Source organism: Sphaeramia orbicularis, chromosome 4 (assembly GCF_902148855.1).
Source record: "Sphaeramia orbicularis chromosome 4, fSphaOr1.1, whole genome shotgun sequence".
In the NCBI taxonomy this organism is placed as follows: domain Eukaryota; kingdom Metazoa; phylum Chordata; class Actinopteri; order Kurtiformes; family Apogonidae; genus Sphaeramia; species Sphaeramia orbicularis.
This window is the reverse complement of record NC_043960.1, coordinates 5,642,977-5,668,180: the sequence shown is the minus strand read 5'-3', so window position 1 is coordinate 5,668,180 and position 25,204 is coordinate 5,642,977. Positions and strand designations below refer to the sequence as shown.

The 25,204-nt window shown below is 36.8% G+C and overlaps 2 protein-coding genes across 2 annotated transcripts in view; both read left to right on the top strand.

The window, feature by feature from the left end:
* Positions 1 to 2,889, top strand: part of LOC115418661 (protein FAM163A) — a 79,031-nt gene extending 76,142 nt beyond the window's left edge. The window contains exons 5-6 of the mRNA XM_030133200.1: positions 711 to 1,464; positions 2,032 to 2,889. Coding sequence (XP_029989060.1) covers positions 711 to 1,109 — 399 coding nt within the window. The 3' untranslated portion in view covers positions 1,110 to 1,464; positions 2,032 to 2,889. The remainder of the gene's footprint in view (positions 1 to 710; positions 1,465 to 2,031) is intronic.
* Positions 2,890 to 10,851: 7,962 nt separating this feature from the next.
* The window catches only part of LOC115417649 (rab GTPase-activating protein 1-like), a 281,857-nt gene continuing 267,504 nt past the window's right edge, over positions 10,852 to 25,204 (top strand). Inside the window, exon 1 of the mRNA XM_030131657.1 lies at positions 10,852 to 10,947. The gene's annotated coding sequence lies outside the window, so the exon portion shown is untranslated. The remainder of the gene's footprint in view (positions 10,948 to 25,204) is intronic.

The following is a 25,204-nucleotide window of genomic DNA, read 5'->3' as shown; positions in this document are numbered from 1 at the left end:
ATGTATTTGGGATTAATAAGAGTCCTTTTAGGTTTAATAGCGTCAGACATTTATGATCAGAAATGTTCCAGCTGCAGCACAGTGGGAACTGGCAACCTGGAGCTGAAAGGCTTCTGACTCTGTGATTGGCAGACAGGTGATGGGCGGAGCCTCAGACCGAAACACACAATGTCAACATAAACATCATTTCGGGGCTGACACTGAGCTTTTCAAATACAAATGTTCTGGCTGGACTATTACTGTCACTGATATCAGTATTTGAAATGAAAAGGATTCCTTAATGTCTGGTGACAGTCAAGACCATTTTATAATTACTTAGAACATACTGCACCTTTAAGTGTAAATCAATTATTTGTTAGACAAGAAGGCTTTTTTTGCATGTTATCTCCATGAAGTGAGTAATGACTAGCATTAGAATATGTTAAAATGTGAGAAGACATCAGATTAGCAGCATTAAAAATGTTTTTATTTCATTGTTTTCATCTCACTTTCTGATATTGGGTTTTAAACATATGTTTCTTTACTTCAAAAATTAAATGCATGGATATTTTTGTAACTCCATAGGAAAAAAAACTTGATTGCATTGTTTTTTTTTTCATGCCTAAGGAGGAATAAAAACACTGAAGAAAAAAGTCTTGACTAAGGTTCTCACAATTCCTGCATGAAAGGGCTAAAGCTGACTTTGTGCCTCTGTGTTTTTTTTTTTTCAGTACTACTGCTGTAAGAAGAATGGGTCTGACAGTGGCTCCATCTCTCAGCAACACTTCGCCTGCAACGCCTGCAGCGTGTCCGGCCTGGACGGCTCCATCGTCAGCCCGCTGTCCCTGTCGCCGCCGGAGCCGCCCGGATCCTCCGACCCTTCCAAATCCGCAGGAGGGCGTCGCAGCTACTGCCCCACCTGCTCCCCTTACGACTCCCCTTTCTACATACGCACCACCGACGACATGCGCAACGGCGGCGAGCGCATCACCTACATGCCCACCCACTATGACAACCAGGCGCTGGCCATGCCGCTGCCCGCCGTCCGAGGCTCCCTGCTGAGGGAGGCCCAGCGTGGACGACCCCCTGACTTCTACACCAACACCCGGGCCATCAGCACGGAGGTGTGACCGCCCCCCAAACCCCACCCAACCCCCACCCCCATACATACACACACTCCTGTCTTCATCCTGTACACACACACCAGCACCACCACCTAACAAACTGTGACGCCTGCTGCAGGTGAGGATCTGCTGGACTAACGCCCACTGTGGGTTTCATGAAGGGTCGCTGGGTTCAGGGGGGAGGGGTGGGGTGGGGTGGGGTGAGAGGATTCTGAGCAACAAACTGTGCCACAAGGAGGGATTATTTTCAGATGTTCACTTTTTACCCTGAGATTCAGTTTTCATGCTCACAACGACAGTAACTGTAACTAAAAGTATGTGTAACCTTTCCTGGACAAACCCCTTCCTGCTCCGTTCCAAGGTTCTAATAGTTTTGGATTTTTCATTATAGTTTAGTTTTATTTAGTTTTGACTTATTTTCTCTAATTCAATTAGTTTTAATTAGTTTTTAGAGCAGGTTTGCTAGTTTTTATTAGTTTTCGTTGTTTTCTAAATGCTTAGCTTTAGTTTAGTTTTAGTTTTTTCATATCTTTTCTCTTCTTCTCTGTCGTCATATTCACATAAATCCCAGACAGGACTCTGCTGCTTTCTCCCAACTTTAGTCTCCATGTTTCCACGTAGAGTGGGAATGAGAAGACGACTGGACACCACAAGTGACGACAAGTGACGGACCATGAAGTGTCATATGGTGTCAGTGAAAACAAATTGATTTCATATCAATCTGACACTGACAAAAATGAAAGGAATTTTATCAACAATTTTCATACGTTTTAGTTAGTTTTGTAAGCACACAATGCAGTTTCAGTTATCGTTTTTTTCTTTTAATTATAGTTTTTATTTATTTCAGTTAACAAAAATGTTTTTTCAGTTCTAGTTTTCGTCATTTTGTTAGTTTTCGTCAACGATAATAACCTTGCTCCGTTTGAAGGGTTTGGTTGTAAACCTGTGAACTGTATTTGTTGACTGTTATCTGTGTCTTTACTGACTGAGGGCTACGGTACGTAAATTATGGCTTTCCTGAACTAAATCTACCCCCAAATACATAAAAAGAGCATAAATGATGTAGCAGGTATGGACTGATTTTCATGATAAAACTGGAAAAAACACTCATGCTAAAACTCTGGAAGCGTAAACGTCCCCTGTGTGGATTTCTGGACATGTGGAAGAACCGAACAGGAAATCAAACAACTGGAGGTTTGTCTATGCAAGCGGCCGCAGCTCTTCATCTCCAGTTATTTCCTGTGTTTCATTATATAACTTTATTTGCGGGGTACTGTGCACACCCGTGGGACATTACGACGCTGCACATGTACATACAAGCATTTAATGCTGGGTAGTAGAAAGCCTCTCGGGTTGCCAGGTCCTTCCTAAACCCCCCTTTGTACCTGTGTTTCTCCTGTAAACCTGTGAAGACGCAAGAATGCCTGAGCCCTCGAAGGCAACAGTGAAGCTTGAAATGAACTGAGTGAATTTGTCCATACTGACAGTAAAGCAAAAAAAAGTGTAAATATTACCAAGCAGCAATGAGAGAATAAGTTGTTTGTTTTGTGTTTTTGATGGAGAGAAATGCATCTTGGGATTTGAACATGATGTATGCTGAATGAGAGTGTGCGATTTACTAGTTAGTGCTATTTTGTCTACTCCACACCTCTAATATACTCCTGTACTACTCTCATGTTGAACCTTTAACCCATACAGACCCAGTGCTACTTTTATGGCTCTTCCCAAATGAATTTTTGTCCCTATTTAACCTTTCCTAAGTGATTTATCACCATTTATTATAATATTACCCTCTGTATTTTGCATTTTTCACTGTAAATCATGTATTTCGCTATATTTAATTTCCTATATTTAACCCATAAAGACCCAGTGTTACTTTTGTGGCAGTTCCAAAATATATTTTTGTCTATATTTAACTTTTCTTAAGTGATGTATCACAATTTATTTTGATATAATCCTCTGTATTTCGTGTTTTTGGAGTGAACATCAGGTATTTTCCTGTATTTCATTTGCCAATTATGTGGATGTTCATAAAAGCTCAGATTAAAGTTGGAGGTCATTAGATCAAAAACAGGGAAAACTGAAGAAAAAGTGACTTTTTCAGCAAAATCTCTCATTAACTGAACATAAACCCAGTGTGTCCATCCACTGTCATTGATCCAACTCCATGGGTTTTACTGGTGAATCAATGTTGTAGAAGATGACGGTGTTTCCATGGTAACTATGGAGCCTCTGAGCGGTTTAAATCAGTAGATGGTTGTGGTTGCAAGTGGCTGTTTGGGTCTTTATGGGAAAATCATCAATGAATCAATGAATTTTTCTCTGTATTTAACCTTTCTTAAGTGATGTATCACAATTTATTTTGATATAATCCTCTGTATTTTGTGTTTTTGGAGTGAACATCAGGTATTTTCCTGTATTTCATTTGCCAATTATGTGGATGTTCATAAAAGCTCAGATTAAAGTTGGAGGTCATTAGATCAAAACAGGGAAACTGAAGAAAAAGTGACTTTTTCAGCAAAATCTCTCATTAACTGAACATAAACCCAGTGTGTCCATCCACTGTCATTGATCCAACTCCATGGGTTTTACTGGTGAATCAATGTTGTAGAAGATGACGGTGTTTCCATGGTAACTATGGAGCCTCTGAGCGGTTTAAATCAGTAGATGGTTGTGGTTGCAAGTGGCTGTTTGGGTCTTTATGGGAAAATCATCAATGAATCAATGAATTTTTCTCTGTATTTAACCTTTTTTAAGTGATTTATTACAATGTATTATAACATCATCCTTTGTATTTTGCATTTTTTCAGTGAAAGTCATATATTTTCCTATATTTAATTTACTAATTGTGTAGATGTTCATTAAAACTCGGACTAAATTCAAAGGTTATTATATCAAAACAGATCAAACTGAGAGAAAAGTGGATTTTCCAGCAAAATCTTTCATTAACTGAACATAAACCCAGTGTGTCCATCCTCTGTCATTGATCCAACTCCATGGGTTTTACTGGTGAATCAATGTTGTAGAAGATGACTGTGTTTCCACGGTAACTACAGAGCCTCTGAACGTCCAAATGGGTCATATCTGATGACCATGAAAAGACGATAAACTGTATTTTACACCAATTATTCACATGTATTGATAGAATTAGTGGATCAACAGGTATTAAACAGTTTAGATCAGTAGACGGATGTTTGGGTCTTTATGGGTTAAAATGCAAATAACTATTTAATTTGTTTCCACCTTTTCTTCATATTGTGAGAAAGTCAAAGTGCACATTGATGTGATTGAAAAATGTTCACAGTGCTCATTTTCTACATGACACAGCGATGCTTGTGATTCACAATAATATTTCCTGTGATGTTTGTCTTTGTATTTCTGTGTACAGACGGTGAAACTGACAAATGGGTGCAAGACATGGGACTTGCATGGTGTGATGATGCTGGGAATTTTTAGTTTCTGATGAACTTTGTGTTATTTAAAATACAAAAATATAAATCCTGCCTTTTTTGTTCCTGCTGAACATGATTATTTGCTGATCAGTACGAACAGCATTACTTTTGACATCGTTTTTTCTTTGTACTAATGAGAAAGGGCAAATAAATATCCAAATGAGCGTCCACATGAAGGTGTAAATTGTTAATAATCAGCGAATTTTATTTCAGGAAAAGTGAACTGCAAAGTCTGGACTGGATTCTCTGCAGCTGCAATACAGAGATAGTGATAACGCAGTGTAACATGTCGTCGTTATCGCAAATAAGGAGTCACTGTCATCATGAATTTACTTATTCATTGTATTAACTGTCTGTTTTACTACTTACTAAACTAGTTATCTTTGAAATCAGACAAAAAAAAAAAAAGATTTTTAGAAATGTGGTAAAAACAGAACTCATACATTATGGACACAGAAATAGTAATATTTGACAGTCTTAGTTTTTGATTATTAAAAGATTTGTAACTGCTTGAACTGGCTTTTTGTGTGTGGGAGTGTCTTTTTTCTTTTTTCAATGCGACATTTAAGATCAGGGGTCTCAAACATGCGGCCCGGGGGCTAAATGTGTTTTGCCAAAGGTTCCAATCCGACTTGTGGGATGAATTTACAAAGTGCAAAAATTCCTCAGTCAAGGCTGTGGAACTCATTTTAGTTCAGGTTCCACACACAGACCAATATGATCGACAGTCAAATAAGAACATGATAATCTGCAAAAAATAATGACTCCAGAGTTTCTTACTGGTTTGATGTGAAAATAATAATGTTATATTATGCCTATAAATAATGACAACTTCCAATTTATGTCTTTGTTTCAGTGCAAAAAATAACATTAACCCTTTCATGCATGAATTTTGAGAACCTTAATCATGATTTTTTTCCTGAGTGTTTTTATTCCTCTTTAGGCATGAAAAAAACAATGTGATTATTATTATTATTATTTTTTTAATGAACCTATTTTCATGGAGTTGCAAAAACGTCCACTCAGCTGAACCCCATGTGTTTAATTTTTGAAGCTCAGAAAGATGCATTTACTGACAAACTGTGTGAAAACTATGAAATAAAAACATTTTTACCCTCTTGGGACCCAGCAATGCATTTTTGTCCTCTGTAGGGGACAAAAGTTTGACAGTTTTACTTGCTGTCCATTGCAAAGAACATTCCATTTTAAATAAATAAATTTCATTTTTAAAAAATGTATCGGAAAAACAAACAAAACTGTTGCATTATGTGGTTTCCAATCAAGACAATTGTTTAATGCAAAAAAGCTAAAATTTTCATTTTACTGGGTCTCAGGAGGTTAATGCTGCTAATCTGATGTTTTCTCACATTTTAACATACTATAATACCAGTTATTACTCACTCAGATAATATGCAAAAAAAAAAAAAAAAAACTTTTTTGTTTAACCTGTTAAACCCTGACCATATTTTCAGGGGAAAAACGCCTAAACAGACATACCCAAAGTAAATGAAGAATTCCTTCACAATAATAAGGTTCATATGGATGTTCTTGGTGTCTATGGACATTTACAGACCTCACAGAATCTATTCCCATTTTCTAAAATATTGTATCTATTACTCTGCCTGAGTAAACTGTAACAAACTAAAAGAGAAATTGGAATTTTTTATCCTTGCCTGTTTTTTTTTCGGCTGGATTGACGATGATATGCATAAATTAATTGTTCTTGTCGGAGATTTTTAATAGCGTATATTTCACCCCACAAAGACTAAAAATCATGTTTGAACATGAAAGTTTGCACTAAAATACACTTTTGATGTACTTTTATTAACATTAGGGTCTAAACTTTGAGCAAAAGTTGAAAAAAACATCCATTGTCCTGATTTATTATATTTTTATAGTAGATGAATATTAATATCCTTTTTTCAGCGGGCTGATAGCGCTAAAGGGGTAAAAAGCAAAACAAAACTGTTGATTACAGTCTAATAGCAATTAGTAACTGATTTAGATAAAAGAACAGGAAAGTTACAGGAATGTCAGTGTTTGGGATGATGCATGAGTGTATCTGTGTTGGCTGATATGGAACTGAAACAACAAAACCAATGAATATACAAGAGAACAGCTGGAGAACAACTGTCCACTGGAGTGACCACTGTGCATGAAAGGGTTAAATGATGAAAATATTTACATTTACAAACTATCCTGTAACAATAAAATGTGAATAACCTCAATAAATATGAACAACCTGAAATATCTAAAGAAAATTAAGCACAATTTGAACTATTTTCTGCCTGTTCCTCAGTGTTTAGTGTCTGTGTAGATCTGATCCATAATGCACATGTAGAAATGATAAGTTGAGGCAGAATATTGTTAAAATTGCAATTTTTTTTTTTTTAAGAAATTTAATTTTTTTTTTTTTTTTTTGAAGTTATTGACATCTTTTTTGTTTGGATAGTTTATAAAATAAGGTATTTTCATAATTTAATGGATTTTTTTTTTTTTGCACTAAAACAAAGAAACATTTGGAGTTGTCATTATTTATAGATTATTCTGTTATTATTTTACTGGTCCACTGGAGATCAAATCGGTCTGAATGTGGAACCTGAAAGAAAATGTGTTTGAGAGCCCTGTTTCAGATCATATTTTTCACTTAAAAGAGCCTAAGTTCTTGACTGCTGTTCCAATGAGCTTTGAAGGATGCAGCTAATGACTGTCATGAGGAGAACAACCGCTGACTAATGATGAAATATATTATCGCCACAAGACATTCCTCACATTTGGTCCTTAATGTAAAACCATAGGCTTTCCTGACTTGTTCCAGATGTAATTCAATTCAATACTTTATTCAATTCAACACTACCACTTTTCTGATAGTTTTATTCTACCCTACTTACTGTTCATGTATTCTATTTTAGATTTTATTCTTTATTTTCTTTTGCTACAAACCCAGACCTGGGTAACTACATTTTATTCCATCATGTACCACTAATCGAGTGACAATAAAACTGAGTCTGAGTCGATGAGATCGTATTCAAGCATCATCCAACTGGTTTAGTAACAGAAGTGGATTCCCAAAGTGCAAGTGCATTTGATCAGCTTGATAATGAGTGATGTTAAATGTAAATAACGCTCAGAATAAAGAGGCAAAAGGGTGCTTCTATGAAACTGGTCCTAAAAACAGGACAGAGGGGCTAAAAATTCAAACCAGGTGTAGACTAATGTTATGAAGCAGGTTTGGAAGCACTTTGGGTCTGTTTTAAAAATAAATACTTATTGAGATAAAAGAGAAACTATTTTACAGATAAAAAAACATTTTTATATTTTTGTATCTTATTTTTAATACAAAAATCTGCATGTAACATGATTTAAAAAAAGACACGAAAATTACATGCTATTATATTTTTGAATATGTCTTTATTCTCTCACAGGTGCATTTTGGGAATTGAACTAATTATGAAAGACAGAGTGTTTCACAAAAATTACTGCTGTTGCGAAATAATTCATGATTTATTTGTGTTTAAATGGGCAAGTTCTGTATGTAACGCGAGTGGACACGATGGGTTCCACACCAAACCTGGAATGAGACTGAGATTAAATCCCCTTTAGCCCTATCAGCCCGCCCATGGGCCGAAAAAATTATATTAATATTCATCTACTATAAAAATATAATAAATCAGGACAATGGATATTTTTTTCAACTTTTGCTCAAAGTTTAGACCCTAATGTTAATAAAAGTACATCAAAAGTGTATTTTAGTGCAAACTTTAATGTTCAAACATGATTTTTAGTCTTTGTGGGGTGAAATATACGCTATTAAAAATCTCCGACACGAACAATTAATTTATGCATATCATCGTCAATCCAGCCGAAAAAAAAAAAACAGGCGAGGATAAAAAAATTCTAATTTCTCTTTTAGTTTATTACAGTTTACTCAGGCAGAGTAATAGATACAATATTTTAAACAATGGGAATAGATTCTGTGAGGTCTCTAAATGTCCATAGACACCAAGAACATCCATATGAACCTTATTATTGTGAAGTAATTCTTCATTTACTTTGGGTATGTCTGTTTAGGTGTTTTTCCCCTGAAAATATGGTCAGGTTAAACAGGTTAAAGAAAAACCCACATGTGTGGATTAGAAACACCACTAGGATCGACACATTTAACACAGTGTCTTTATTTATAGCGCTACATAAAACCATTTCAAGCCATGTTTTCACATCTAATGCACTGACACCTAGGTAGTTTTTTAATGTCCCAATTTTGGTCCTATTTTTGGCCCTAACATTTTATTAAAAATTCAATAATTTTGGGATGGCTCAGAGTGAGAGTATATTTTTGTTTGCATTTATCTGAGGTCATCATTGGGTCCATCCTGGGGGAAATATGTCTACATTTACCTTTTATTATTGGGTTTAAAAAAGCTGGAAAAGTGCCAGGTACCAAAATAAACCCAGTTTGATAGAAGCACCCAAAATGTAGTTAAAATGTACAGGGTGGGGAAGCAAAATTTACAATGAACATTTAGTTGTTTTTTCTCAGCAGGCACTACGTCAATTGTTTTGAAACCAAACATATATTGATGTCATAATCATACCTAACACTATTATCCATACCTTTTCAGAAACTTTTGCCCATATGAGTAATCAGGAAAGCAAACGTCAAAGAGTGTGTGATTTGCTGAATGCACTCGTCACACCAAAGGAGATTTCAAAAATAGTTGGAGTGTCCATAAAGACTGTTTATAATGTAAAGAAGAGAATGACTATGAGCAAAACTATTATGAGAAAGTCTGGAAGATACTATTAAAGAAGAATGGGAGAAGTGTTCACCTGACTATTTGAGGAACACTTGTGCAAGTTTCAGGAAGCGTGTGAAGGCAGTTATTGAGAAAGAAGGAGGACACATAGAATAAAAACATTTTCTATTATGTACATTTTCTTGTGGCAAATAAATTCTCATGACTTTCAATAAACTAATTAGTCATACACTGTCTTTCAATCCCTGCCTCAAAATATTGTAAATTTTGCTTCCCCACCCTATATATGTAAGCCACCTTTTACATGATAAAAATGAGGTGGATGTGTGATTATGCTCAAGTTAAAAAGTAAGTGGAGTTTATTTGGTGTCAATAAGTGTTCATGACTTATTGACACTGTCATGACAGAATGTGGCTAATTCACTGTCAGACAAAAATGAAACAAAAATGATAAATAAATAAATAAATCACAGCAAGCATACACAGATGAATAACAGTATAGATATCAACAATTAAACTGACTGAAATGGTAAAAAAAAAAAAAAACAACAAATTAACCCTTTCATGCACAGTGGTCACTACAGTGGACAATTATTCTCCAGCTGTTCTCTTGTATATTCATGGATTTCATTGTTTTAGTTCCAGATCAGCCAACACAGTGGACATTTATGCATCATCCCAAAAACTGCAGTTCATACTATTACTGTAACTTTGCTGTTTTTGATAAACCTGATCTGCACTAACATGTTTGGGTGTAAATCAATTGCTGATTGTTATTAGACTGCGATTATAATTTGTTTGTAAAAACTGAGGCACTCAGAGTAGGGCTGATATTAAAAAGCCTTTATTAAAGCATGGCCAAACAAATAAAAACTGAGCTGACGCGTTGCGGCCTATGGGCCTTCATCAGGGCTGATATAAGAAGGCCGCCCATATGGATCCTCCTATATATAGGGAGAGGTCACATGACTGGGCAGACCTTAAAGACAGAGATTAGAGAATTAAAAATTGAAACAGACAAAAAAAAAACAAAACAGAGCAATACATAGTATATATACAAACAACACAGACATTTCAAGCACTGTGAGTCTTCATATAAAGTGAGTTATCAGAAATAAACAGATAAATTATGATTGATTTGAATTATGAGATGATTATGATTTGTCTTTAACAACATGTCTTTTTTTTATATTATCTACATGAAGTGAGAAGTAACTTATATTAGCCCTTTCATGCATGAATTATGGAACCTTTGAACATGCGAATATAAAGTTTGAGATTGTTACTTAAACACAGGTTGTATTTAAAAATAAAGTTGTCCTCTGCAGAGGGGTGGTGGTGGTGGGTTAAAAAAAAAAACAAAACAAAAAAAAAAACGGGGAAAAATCGTGTTTAAGGTTATCATAATTCATGCACGAAAGGGTTAAAATAATACTTAAAAAAAAAAGAAATAAAAAGAAAAAATGTACAGTTTAAGTGAGATCCAACTTAAGTACGGCGCATGCGTATTCCAAGTGGCATGCCAAACAGGAAGCCGTGTCATTAAAACGACCAAGTGATTCATCTTTGATACACACACGATCTTCGGTGCAACTCTTCTGACAGCTAGCAGCAACTCCACAACGCGTTAAACTTGTAAGTTGACAGCTCTTTTACCAACACTAGCGAACATTTCAGGGTCAGTTTCAGGTATAGTGGACAGAGGGCTGCTGTTTCTTATTTTTACCCGCTTTATTCCTCCCAGTAGCCGGGCGGGGTGCTGCTGAGAGAGGTCGCTCCTCCAAATAGTGCTCCAACTGTTTTGGACTTCGAGCTGCTTAGCATTAGCCAAACTTAGCTTAGCTCCCAGGTTTAGCCTTGCACACATAGGTACTTCCTGTTTAGCCTGTATTCACCTGTTCTGACACACAGCTGCCTTGTCTCCAGGGTTAACTTATGTGGGTATAACCACTGCCAGGGAATGACTGATGCGCCGCTAACTGCTGTTGCACGAATAAATTAGCTTGCTGCTAGCTAGTTTCGCTATGTCTGTCTTAATGTTGTCTGCATTATGTGTGAGGCTGCTCATGTGTTTGACTTGTCTGGTTAAATATGTCAGGTAAATTCATTTAATCACCCTCTAAGCATCTGTCTAAAGGGATTCAATGGCAGGCTGCTGATGCTGTGCAGACTTTCGCTCCATCCAGGCCTGCAGACACCACAGAAAACAGCAGCAGCAACATTTTACTGCAGTAATTAACGGGAAAATTAACTCTCACGCACAATTGGACCCTGGTTCTCACAACACAGATGTTCTCCTCACATGCAGACCATGAACAATACATTAATAGAATAATCAGGTGATGCATTTCAGAGCAGAGCCATGCACATATAGACTACAGCTGTGGAAAAAAAATGAAGTGACCACTTCACATTCCTGGACCTGAATCTTTCTCAAAGCCTGTGGAATGTGATGAAGAGCAAGACAGATTATCACCAATCTTCAAACAAAGCCAGGCTGCTGCTGACATTTCTGCACCAGGAGTGGCATAAAACACCCGCAGAAGTGTGAGGAAAAATATCATTACATGACATGACTAAATACCAGAGCTGTGATTGTAAATCAGGGTTATTCCACAAAATCCCCTTCCAAAAGAGCGTTCTAATGTTAGTAGGAGTTCCTGATTAAATAAAGGTAAATGCATAAAATAGTAATGTTGAATATGTATATAAATTTTAAAAATAGTATTGAGTTGTTGGGAAAATTAGTTTTATCAGCATGTGTTTTATTTGCAGGATTTAGGGTATTAAAAACTGGATTTCCCATCCATTATAAAGCTTAACCACAGCATCGGGAGTCATTTTAAACAACACTTAAACCACATTAACATAAAACCAGTGTGGAGAGAATTAAAACTGATTGGATGACTTTTCCTGGTTGGTCCACAGTAGACTTCCTGACTAAGTTTTCAGATATTGTTTATCATCTGTTGTAGGTTTTACACATTTTTTGACACTTAGTTTTTTTTAGTTATTTATCATTTTGTCATATAGAACATAAACAACAATCAGCAATAGATAATAATTACAATCTAATAGTAATGATAATTTAGGTTACAGTTTTGAAATAGTGATCAAGTTACCCATTGAATTACATTTTTAAAGCAGCAGTTTATACAGCATTTCACAGGACTATGAGACAAACCACACATTAATTGTGTTTAACCCTTTCCTGCATAGTGGTCGCTACAGAGGACATCTATTCTACAGCTGTTCTCTTGTATATTCATGGGTTTTGTTGTTTTAGTTCCATATTAACCAATACAGTGGACGATTATGCATCATCCCATACACTGTAATTCATACCATTACTGTAACTTTCCTGTTCGTGATAAACCTGATCTGCAGTAACATATTTGAGTGTAAATCAATTGTTAATTGTTATTAGACTGTAATTAAGTTTTTTTTTTTTTTTTTTAACAAAAAGTTTGGGTGTTTTTTTTTTTTTTTTTTTTTTTTTTTACCTATTAGTAATAACTAGTTTTATAGTATGTTAAAATGTGAGAAAACATCAGATTAGCATCATTAATTTTTTTTCTTTCATAGTTGTCATGCAGTATGTCAATAAATGCATGTTTATTTGCTTCAAAAATTAAACACATGGTGTCCAGCTGTACATTTTTGGGTTAGGTTCATAAAAATCGATCACATTGTTTTTTTCATGCCTAAAGAGGAATAAAATCACGGAGGAAAAAAAAAAAATCTTGCTTAAGGTTTTCATAATTCATGCATGAAAGGGTTAAACAAATTTATCCATTTGCCCTTATCTTATTATGTAAAGTTCAGCTTGCAGCCTCAGTATGAATGTTAATCTCTCCATTTTGTGAATTTCATCAACAATTGTCAAACAGTCCTCCAGCACCGGTGGATCAAGTTGAAGCCATTTATGGGGGATTGTTTTATTTATTTATTTATTTATTTATTTATTTTTTGCTTTTTAGATTTAGATTTTTAGAACATATTTATCACTTATAGGTTTGAAACATTTTATATATCTGAAAAAATCTATACTGTACGTATATATTGTGATAAATCTTTCCTGTAGGATGATCACCAAACCCTCCAAAAACTTTAACCCAATCAGCATCAAAGTCAAAACCCTGGATCTGGTTAATATATTCAACCATTTTTCTCCTATTAAATGCTCTAAAGGACAATATTTTAAAGTGTAATGTTGTCAGTAGTTTCAGGAACAAAGACAAATGTTCATTTTACAGCTGTGGTCTCATATCTTTTCCAGAGCTGTATTGGCGTTTAAATACACTGAACAAAAATATAAACGCACCACTTTTGTTTTTGCTCCCATTTTTCATGAGCTGAACTCAAAGATCTAAAACTTTTTCTATGTACACAAAAGGCCTATTTCTCTCAAATATTGTTCATAAATTTGTCTAAATCTGTGTTAGTGAGCACTTCTCCTTTGTCCTTTGCTGAGATAATCCATCCACCTCACAGGTGTGGCATATCAAGATGCTGATTAGACAGCAGGATTATTGCACAGGTGTGACTTAGGCTGGCCACAATAAAAGGCCACTCTAAAATGTGCACTTTTACTGTATTGGGTGGTCCAGGGGGGTCAGAAAACCAGTCAGTATTTGGTGTGACCACCATTTTCCTCGCACAGTGTTCTTCATGAATTCTCTGAAACAGCTTTGGAGATGGCTTATGGTAGAGAAATGAACATTCAATTCACAGGCAAAAGCTCTGGTGGAGATTCCTGAAGTCAGCATGACCAGTGCATATTCCCTCAAAACTTGTGACATCTGTGGTATTGTGCTGTGTGATGAAACTGCACATTTTGGAGTGGCCTTTTATTGTGGCCAGCCTAAGTCACACCTGTGCAAAAATCCTGCTGTCTAATCAGCATCTTGATATGCCACACCTGTGAGGTGGATGGATTATCTCAGCAAAGAAGAAGTGTTCACTAACACAAATTTAGACAGATTTGTGAACAATACTTGAGAGAAATAAACCTTGTGTGTACACAGAAAAAGTTTTAGATCTTTGAGTTCAGCTCATGACAAATGGGAGCAAAAACAAAAGTGGTGCGTTTATATTTTTGTTGAGTGTAAATGGACACAGTTCAACAACGAGAAACACTGGTAATCTAAGCATTATTCGTGCTGGCCTGTCTTTGTCCATTGGCAGTCAACCAAAGTGTTCTTTTGTTGTGTGTCTTCACGGAGCAGCAACTTCTTTGTCTTGGAAAGGGTGTCAGAGAGAAAGTATTAAACTGCCTTCCTGAAAGCTAACCTGTATATCAGGAACTAAAATATGGCATTTCACAGTGAATTATTATTTTTCGCAACTTCTTGAACTCCAGCAGAGGTTTTATGAAATGTCGAACTCAGTCCCTGGCAGCGATCATTCCCAAAACCCACATGTAATATAACAGAGTCCATATATTTGATTATGAAAATCACTTGAATGTTGCATGTGATTCTACAGGGAAGTAACACTATAACTTGTTATTCTGTCACTAGAATGGGTTGGAAAGTATCACAGGAAGATGAGCTGAATCTTGTTCAGGTGTTCGTGGCTGAAGTTTCATTCAGAATGATGGATGTTTTTTTCTTTCTTTCTCAGTAATGTGAATTTCTCCAGCTTTGGTGTAGCCTTACATATTTCTCACCACTTTCAGACAATGGTGTAATAGGAATTTACAATGTATAATGTTGTGGGAAGTTTAACAGAACAGACCTGGTATAATAAATTTATTATCACTGTTTATGAGGGTAGTTAGAGGTTATGTTACATTTTTCTTTCAGGTTCCACATTCAGCCTAATCTGATCTCAAGTGGGCCGGACCAGTAAAATAATAAGATAATTAACCTATAAATACAAAAAATTAATAATCAGCTAAATAACAATGAATAACACAAAGTTGTTATGGCAATTGGTGGTACAAAACTGGAATCTTCAGTAAAGTGTATAAACTACAGATTTTAGATAAACAAATATATAATGATGACAACGTACAGGTTTATTAGTACTTTTTTTTTTGAAGGATGCTCCAATGTAACAACAGAAATTTGCCAAGATCAAATTTATCTCTGTAGCACATTTAAAACAAAGCAAAGTCCCCAAGCTGCTGTACAAGGCCTTGGATTAAAATACAAGTTATGCTAAACCAGTAAAAAAAAATAAAATAAAAATAGTATAATAGCCTATAAATAATGACAAATCCAAATTTTTCTCTTTGCTTTAGTGCAAAAAAAAAAAAACAGTAAATGATGAAAAGATTTACATTCACAAACTATCTAAACAAAAAAAGATGTGAAAAACCTGGAAAAACTTAAATTTCTGTAAAAAATGAAGTACAAGTTTAACAATATTATGCCTCAACTTCTCATTTATACATGTGCATTACAGATCTGATCCTCAAAAGTACAAAACATTTAGTAACAGGCAGAATATTATTAAAATTGCACTGAATTTTCTTTAGACATGTGAGATTGTTCGTATTTGTTCAGGTTAGTCAAAAGATAGTATGTAAATGTAAATATTTTCATATTATTTTTCAATATAAAACAAGAAGAAAATTTGGACTCATTATCTACATCAGTGGTTTCCAACCTTTTTTGGCTCGTGACCCCATTTTAACATCACACATTTCTGGTGACCCCAGACATTCAAAACTGAGACTTTTTTTTTTTTTTTTTTTGCTAAAATTAATTTGTTTTTGATTATGTAATAGTTTGCTCTACTGTGTTGCAAATAAACGTTAATTTTAGACGACATTTAGGTTATATAATGTATATTATCATGGACAGAGGCAGTAAATCCAGGTGTAGATTACTGCACAAAGTGAGAATTTGATTTTCCTTGGTCAGGATATGTACAGTCAGTCCAGCTTGGATTTACAAGGCTGACAATTAATACTGAACAAACAAGAACTCAAACTATGAATTATGAAAGAGCTGCAGCATCTGAAACCGACCACAATGAACATTTGACAGATAAACAGAAGCACAGTGCTGCAGTTTCACACACACAGTTTGTCTTTTATGGATTGGGATTGTCTCTGTCAACTCACCATATATTTTTTTTTAGTGTTTTTTTTTTTTTTTTTATCAGTTACTAGAAATTTCAGGTGGCCCCACGTGGGGTCCCGACCCCAAGGTTGACAAACACTGATCTAAAGTTTATTATATTATGTTACTTGAGATCCTACTGTTTTGTATGTGGAACTTGAACTAAAACCAGTCCAACACCCTTGACTGTTAAGATCTTCAGCATAATTTTTGCACTTTGCAAATTCATTCGGTAGGCTGGTTTTAGTCACATGTTTGACACCCCTACTTTACATATTTCTCAATGCTTTCAGATAACAGTGTAGTTGGAATTTCCAGTGTAGAGTATTGTACAAAGTTGTGTAGTTGAAGGTTGTGTTACAGGGTTCGTAGGTTTCTTGCAGTTGTGGTGGCAGTTGGAGGGCTGTGTTGTTATGGTGTTGAATGTTCTTTGACTAAAAACTTTGCATTTTCACCTAATATTTGACTAAAATCTGAAACAAACAGGATCATCAGTGATTTATGCACAAAGCAATCAATTTTCTTTTGCCATAAAAAGTTAATATCAGAATATCATTGGTTAAGTGACAGTAACAGGTTTGTACTGTGAGTGAATCACACCAGAAATGACAACCAAACCTTTTTAAGAGCTTTCAGCGTAGTTTTGTTCTTGTGTGTGTTACGTCTGAGTGTTAGAATGGTAGTGAAAAACCTGTATTACATCACCTTTTCCTCCCATAAACTTGTGCAAGTGTCTTCATCTCCCTTGTCTCACTGCAGCCACAGTTTTATGTGTCTGTGTAAATATTTTTGCACTTTTTGTAATGACATAATAGATGTCTGATGTTTAGAGTTGCCTCAGTCATCTTTGTAAAACCAGGATTACTGTGTTTTTTTTCCAGGCTTTAATAGTTTTACAAATTCTTGAGACATCTCGTATGTGGCTTTGGAAATGGACAGTCATTAAACTAAGACCTGGTCTGACCCGGTCCACAACCAAGACCAAATTGTCCAGCCCAAACCATTTCACACCAGACTTATATCGTGTATTACCTACCATTCAACTGAAAACATATCAGGATGTGGTTTTCTGCCTTTTACTGTGACATGTAATTAGTCCTGTCACATTATTACGTAGTCATTGTGTTCTGACTTCACCATCTTCGTCATCATTTTCATTAAACCCCCTTTACACAGTTTGTTGAATGATGAAAAAGTGGCCAGATCTCTTAACGATCTTACAATGAGCCCAGGGATCACCAAGATCTCTCAATGATCTCTCAGTGATCTTCTAGTGATCTCCATGGTCTCATCAAATTTTTGACTCATTCCAAAACAATCTCTCAACCATTACCAAGGGAAGCGATTTCTCAGCAAACGCTCAAGACGTGCTCAAGGAGCCCTCAATGATCTCATTGATCTCCTAATGATCTCTCAGCAATATTTCAATGAACGCCAATTTTTTCCACCCCTAAGGTAGAGATGGTTGAGAGATCAATAAGGGAATTGGAACGACTATCTCGATGACCTCCGACGACCCCCCTGCCCCCGCCTGATCTGACTGACCAGACAGTTTAAAGAAGGGGCCTAAGGTACAATGAGTGCACAAGGATCTCCCAGACATTTACACAGAAATGGCTTTTTGGAGGCTTAGGAGGTTGTTGAGAGATCGGGCCATTTTTATTTTTATTTTTTTCAGATTTTTATTTAGAAATATTGAGAAAATTCCACATACATTTAAATTACATTGTGGTCACATTTTCAGTTTTTCTTTTTTTTTTGTTTGTTAATAAACAAAACAATTGAACAGTGAACAATGGATGCATTGTTACATAAAGAAAACACATACGAAAGACCAAGAGACTTTGACCTCCTTTCTCTAAAGAAAGAAAGAAAAAATGAATAAATAAAATATAAAAAGCAGAATTAGTTAAATACACAAAAAACAAGACAATTCCAGATACATTGTCATTATATTGTCATTTCTTGTACATTTAGGGTTCCAACAGATTGCCTTTGGTAAGTGTAAACAAAAAATATCCACTTTGACCATAGATGGGAAAATTTGTTCATTTGTAACCGAAGGGAGAAGGTTAGTCTTTCCATCTGGTAAATTTCATTCACAATATCTACCCGTTTTTCCAGATTAGATGGTTCAGGTTGGAGCCAGTGCCTGGTCACAGCCTTTTTGCCAGCAGTTATTAAAATTCTATACAAGTACAAATTTCAAATTTTCCCATAATTAAAGTGGCAAATTCGAAAGGTAAAGTGACATTAAGTATATATTCTATATTTTTGTGTATATTCTTCCGAAATTGTTTTGTTTTTGGGCAGTCCCAGAATATGTGCCAGTGATTGGCATCTTGGCTTCCACACTGTCTCCAGCACTTAAGCTCCTCCCCGCTACAGTGGCCTTTTTGTTTTGGAGTTGATTGGGCCAATTTTTAATCGCTCAGTGGTCACCCAATGATCTCCATGCTGTGTAAAGGGGCCCTTAGCAATTTCTTCAAACATCTTCCCCAAAGAAACTAGTGGTCGGATTCTTTTCACATTTTTTATGTATCTTTCTTGGGACAGTGTTTACAAAGTTTATTCACAGTTTTGAGAAATTGTATTTTTTGATGGCTTATAACGTGGAACTGGTTAGATATTTCAATATAGTTCCTGTTGATCACTGATAGAAGTCATTTATGGACTTTGATTGAATTAGTTGAGTTCTCCTCCAGTGAAAGTACCATCCATTTCTATTGGGAGATTGATCTCCTGCATCCAGACCACAGGACTGGAACATAGAGACAGAACCTGACAACCTTACAAATTCAACTTGGTATTGATTCTAGATCAGGAGTGGGCAATCCTGGTCCTCAAAGGCCAGTATCCTGCATGTTTAAGATGTTTCCCACTTCCAACACACCTGGTTCACATGATAAGCCTATCATCAAGCTCTGCAGAAGCCTGATAATGACCCTCAGGTGTGCTGGAAGGGGGAAACATCTAAAACATGCAGGATACCGGCCCTCGAGGACCAGGATTGCCCACCCCTGTTCTAGATAGAACATGACGGTGAGATACAGGGACCTATTTTTTAATATTTGAACGTAGAAACACTACACATAGTTTCTGTTATTAGACTTATGCTACAGTGGTGACAGGAGGTTAACAGAAGAGCCAATAGTGACACTAATTACAATTATTTTAATGACAAAATAGTGTATTTAGATTTCTGTGTTGTCACGGCCCTCCATGCAGTTGATTTGATTGCCTTACAGTCAGATGATGATGGCACGTTGTTGCTTAATAGCATATAAAGGTCGGCGGTACTTTTAATAGCCGCTGAACAGGTTTGCTTTTCCGCAGTGAGTGTGCATTTGTCTCATAATCAGCCTGATGAATGGGACGCAGGAAAGATGCCATCAGCAGGTTGGGCAGAAAGCTGTGTCTTTGCAGGAAGGTCAGTGGAGTCACAGAGCAGATTAGATTGAGGTACTACTCAGACGTAGCCATGCATCATTATCTACGTCCAGAGCAGACAGACAACCGGCGGCGTCTGCAGATGGACTGACGGATGACTGGTCGGTGACGGTGGTCCTGGTATCCTGTGACCTTTCAGTGTCACCAGTGTATCCTCTATCATCTGATACAATTACATGAAGTTGATATAGTCAACACTCCTCCTGTTAAAGGGTACCTGTAGTGAATTTTCGTCGCTAGCTGTTTCAGATCACATATAATACTAGCGGTTTCATCAGGTAACTTTCATCAAAGCCTGTTGTCAAGTACACATGTGTACTAAGTTATTGCTCCATTAGTTAGACAGTGTCAATGGTAGGGGTGCATGATATTGGAAAAACTGACATTGTGATTTTTTTTTTTAACCCTGTGATATATATATATATCATCCTTCTTGTTGCCAAAATAATTCTAGATAACTGATGTTGCTTTTCTTTTTGGCACCAAGTCTTTGTTTTTGTTGATTTTCTCTTGTTTGTTGCTCATTTTCATTGTCGTCGTCTGTCGTCGTCTGTCGTCGTCTGTCGTCGTCTGTCGTCGTCTGTCGTCCGTTACAAAAATTTTAATCATCTTCTCCGAAACTACAATTCCGATTGACTTCAAACTTGGTATATCATCTTTATGATGATGCCAGCAAAAGTTAGTGAAATTATTTGGATCCGGATCTGATTCTGGATTTGGTGCGACTTTGAAAAATTTCCCCATTATAAGAGATAGGAAGTGGATCGATGCAATAACTCAGTAAATATAAATGATATCAAGTGTAAATTTCTACAGTCCAGCCCTGATGGGGAGATGACCAAAACATAATGGCCACATGCTGATCAGGATCTTCTTCTGGATCCGGAAACTTACGGAAAATTTAACACGGACTCTTATGGGGAAAACATTTCAATCGTCTTCTTCTTCGAAACTACAGTTCTGATTGACTTCAAACTTGGTGTACAGCTTCTGTATGATGATGTCAACACAAGGTATTGAAATTATTTCAATCCGGATCTGATTCTGGATTTGGTGTGACTTTGACAAATTTTCCCATTATAACAGATAGGAAGTGCAGATAGGAGTGATAGAATAAATGAGTAAGTATCAATGATATCAAGTTGGAATTAGAATTTTTTACAGATCTGATTGGAATACGACCAAAACATGGGCTATTTCTGTAATATCATAAATACACATAACTGGGTGATAATAAATGGCATCTGGATACATTTCCCAAAGCTTTTAATTTGGCTGGTAAGCTACAGGGCCATTGGTCCTATTTTTAAATGTTGTTACTAGTGACTCACTCCATGTGCGGGGGTGTGGTCTGCTTCAGCAAACTAATTAAGAATGGTTGTCATTGGTGGATCGCTGCGCGCAGTGTGTGTCAGGTACCCAGGTTGAAATTAGACGAGAACACGTTGAGTTCATTTGCCTCCTACATCGCAGAACCTGCGATGTGACTATTGCGCACATGTACATCGCAAATGACGATGCTCAAACGATATATTGTGCAGCTCGAGTCAACGACATGTTTCCTCCTTCATGACCTGTTCCAGCACCGACAGTGACGCAGACTCGTAGTGTTGTCAGATTACCTGGGCTGTGATGGACTGGTCACTGACCCTGTGTAGTGGACACCAGTCTGAGATGACACGTTATCGTTCAGTGCTGGGTCACATCTCTCGGACAATGGCAGATGCAAAGCTTACGGGTGCACAACCAGTGAGCACCAACACGTAGGCCTGTTTTCCACTCAGTCTGGTTCAATGACTGCTGCTTGTTTAGTTGTACTCGATCACCAGGAAACAACGATGGTACGTTACTTCTGCCTGGTAATGTCGACTCCCATAGGTTCTGCCCACATCTACAGGGGTTGGACAAAATAATGGAAACACCTAACATTGTGGCATCATAGAAGGTGTTTCCATTATTTTGTCCAACCCCTGTATAATTCATGTAATAAAAAGGTCCAGTGGTGCATTTATGCCTATTTATTTATTTATTTATTTATTTACTTACTTACTTACTTACTTACTTACTTACTTATTTATTTACTTATTTACTTACTTACTTACTTCTTTATTTCATATTTGATCTCTCTGAATGCTTTTAAATCCAAACTCAGAGTGTTAGAGAATATCTCAGTGACTTGCACGTGTTTCACATAGGTTGACTGGTCCTGTAAATTATTGTATGTTATAACTGTATGCTGTAACTATATGTTGTAACTATGTGTTGTGCTGCCTCTTGGCCAGGACTTCCTTGGAAAAGAGGTTCTTAATCTCAATGGGATTTTCTTCCTGGTTAAATAAAGGTTAAATAAAAAAATATATATATATATTTACCTCTCTTGCTTACGTAACACACAAAGCACAATTAATGTGGTAAGCATGACCAGTACAGGTACATTTTAAGGAAGTTACTTCACTGGTTCTAATGACAGGATAAGATCTGCTCATCTTTACCTGTTAGTCTTTTTGAATAGACTAGACTAGACCAGAATAGAATAGGTCTTTATTGTTATTGTTACAGGAACAATGAAAATCCGTTTAGCAGCAAATGCTTAAAGTGCAAAAAAAATCAATCAAATTTTATTTTTATAGCGCCAAATCATAACAAAAGTTATCTCATGACACTTTACATATTGAGCCGGATGAAACCAAGCCAATTTACAGAAACCCAACAGAATCCTCCAAGAGCAAACAGTTACAGTGGCGAGGAAAAACTTCCTAAGATAAAAAAAAAAGAAGATTTTATAAAAATATCGCACAACACTCAGAAATATTGGCAATATACAAAAACTGCAGAGATAAAATATTAAATATACAAATACTACTAATTACTACTAAAATATACAAAAAGCTAACTCGATACTACAGCTAAAAAAGGATGTGTAGAGGATTTGTACAAGGTAAAATTAAAAACAAGGTGCATGGCTGTGATTATTGCACTGAGGTTAGTTTTATTTTTATAAACCATAGAGATGCTGTTGCAGATTTTCGGCTGCTCGGGCCGGTGTCGGTGAGGGTTGTGTGGTCAGTCCACGCTGCTGGACACTCACTGTTTCCGTGGTTTAATGGTGAGGCTGCCAACTGGGACTGGAGGAACAGACTGGTAATGACTGGGTGTAACTGAGCTGGGTTTACAGTTACACACAGTCAAAAGAAGAAAGTCATTCAAGTTAGTCTGAGAGAGTAGAAAGTGAGGCGAAATCTGTCAGTCCAGTGTATCTGTGCACCCAGGGGTTAGTTAATGTACTCTTTAGTGCAGGGGTGTCAGACTCATTTTAGTTCATGATGTATGATGGCAGACTGGTAAAGTAATAGACATAATAACCTATAAATAGGGCTGCTCAATTATAGAAAAAAACAATAATCAATTATTTTAGCAATAATTGAAATCCCGATTATTAAAAACAATTATTTGTTAACCTTGAAGTTGTTTATTTTTTCCTTGCAAAACAAAGTAAAATGTACTCTTTAAACATAAATAAAGCTTTTAAACACAAACAAAGTATGTTCACTTTTGCATGAAACAAAAAAAAAAATCTTTGAATCCAAATAAGTATACTGTAAATTCAGGTATGTTTCCTTTTATAAACAAATAGTGCACTGGAATTAAACTTCTATAGACTTGCCATAGAACTGTAGCAATAAAAAAAACCTCACGTAAAGTGCAAATTATAAATTCAAGTATGTTCAATGTAGTAGCAGCTCATGTAAAATGATGTCTTGAAGGCAAAACCTAGCGTTTGTCCAGTGTATTCACCATTTGTCCGAAGTCCCAGTTGTCACTGGTGTTAATGGAGCACATACGTTTAACCAGGTAATGGACAATGGATTCTGTTTCAGGGCTCAAAATTAACTTTTTGACCTAGGAGCACTGTGCTCCTAACCCTAAAAAGTTAGGAGCACAGGCTAAAATCTAGGTGCACCACTATTATATAAAAAATTTGGAGAACAAGCAAAACTCTTGGCCATACCAAGTAATATTCCTATATGTATTTAAGCAATGTTAACAACCTAGAATAAAGTATTTGAATAGAGTATGAAAGAAAAAGCTTACATTGACACAGGTGCAAAACAATTGTCAATGTGTGGTATATACTTTAGTTGGTTCTTGGAGAAGAAAGACGAATCACACCATTATTTGCAACAACCAACTTTTTTATTTCATGGCCTAAAGGCCCTTAGGGGCCGTTTACACGGCGTCGGCTTCAGTCGACTCCGGGAAGAGTTCATCGCAGATTAGCCTTCTGTTAACATGGAAACGGTGCCTAGAGTGCCTGAATCCGGAAACTTTTGATACCAGGGTCCAGGGTGGAACGTTATCGATACGATCCGCATTCCAGCTCCGTGTTAACGCGAGTCGGAGCGTTCCGGGGTAAAATATGACGTCACCGCATGTGCGCGCAGCCAAGAACCGCCAGTTAACCCACTCCGGGCCAGTTGGTGGCGGTAATGCGCCTCCAAGCTGGTTTGCCAGCCTCTATGACACAATAAAGCTGCAGAAAAAGAAGGAACAACCACAACAACAATGGCCGGTTTCAGAACAACATACGTGCTGCTAACTGCTCAGCTCATTTGTCCAGACAAAGAAGTCCTGCGTCTTTGTACGACCACTCGCCATTGTTGTTTGTAAATAGTGTTGTCCGCCTCCTCCTCTTCTTCTTCTTCTCCTCATTTAAAGGCTGTCTAAACCGGAAATTGTTTGTGCGCAGGCGCCTGTTTTACCACCACTGTTTCACTACAGCTCTACATCGCCAGCTACTGGTCTGGCATGGCCACTACAGCGTATTCAGCCGTCCTCGCGGACTCATGTTAACGCAGATCATTATCATAGCGGCGTCGTCTTAACGCGGAATGATTTTATAACGCAAAGGAGAAATCTTTGCGTAGTGTTGCCGTGTAAACGTACCCTAGTCACTGTGGTCTACACCACGCCTGAAGTCAAGTCTCCTTGACCTGTGCCCCTTAGTCACTGTGGTCTGCACCACGCCTGAAGTCAGGAGATTGTTTCAAACGTCAGTGGAGTTATTTGATCCCTTTGTTTATGCCGCCTTCGCACGCGAGGGGGCGGGGACTAGATTTTCCGCTTCAGTCAGCGGGGCGTGGAGCTTGTTTATTTTCAGCTGACGAGTTACTTCTGCAGCCATTATTCTAGGCGCACGTATTAATTTTCGCTCATTTTTTTATTGGCGCACCGTGCGATCGTAATCTCAAAAACAGTCGCACTACCGAAATTCTCAGGCGCATGCGACCGTAATTCAGTCGCAGTCACGAGCCCTGTGTTTTCTTTTCTCTCCCATGTTGATGAGTAGGGAGTTGCAGCATAAAGAGATT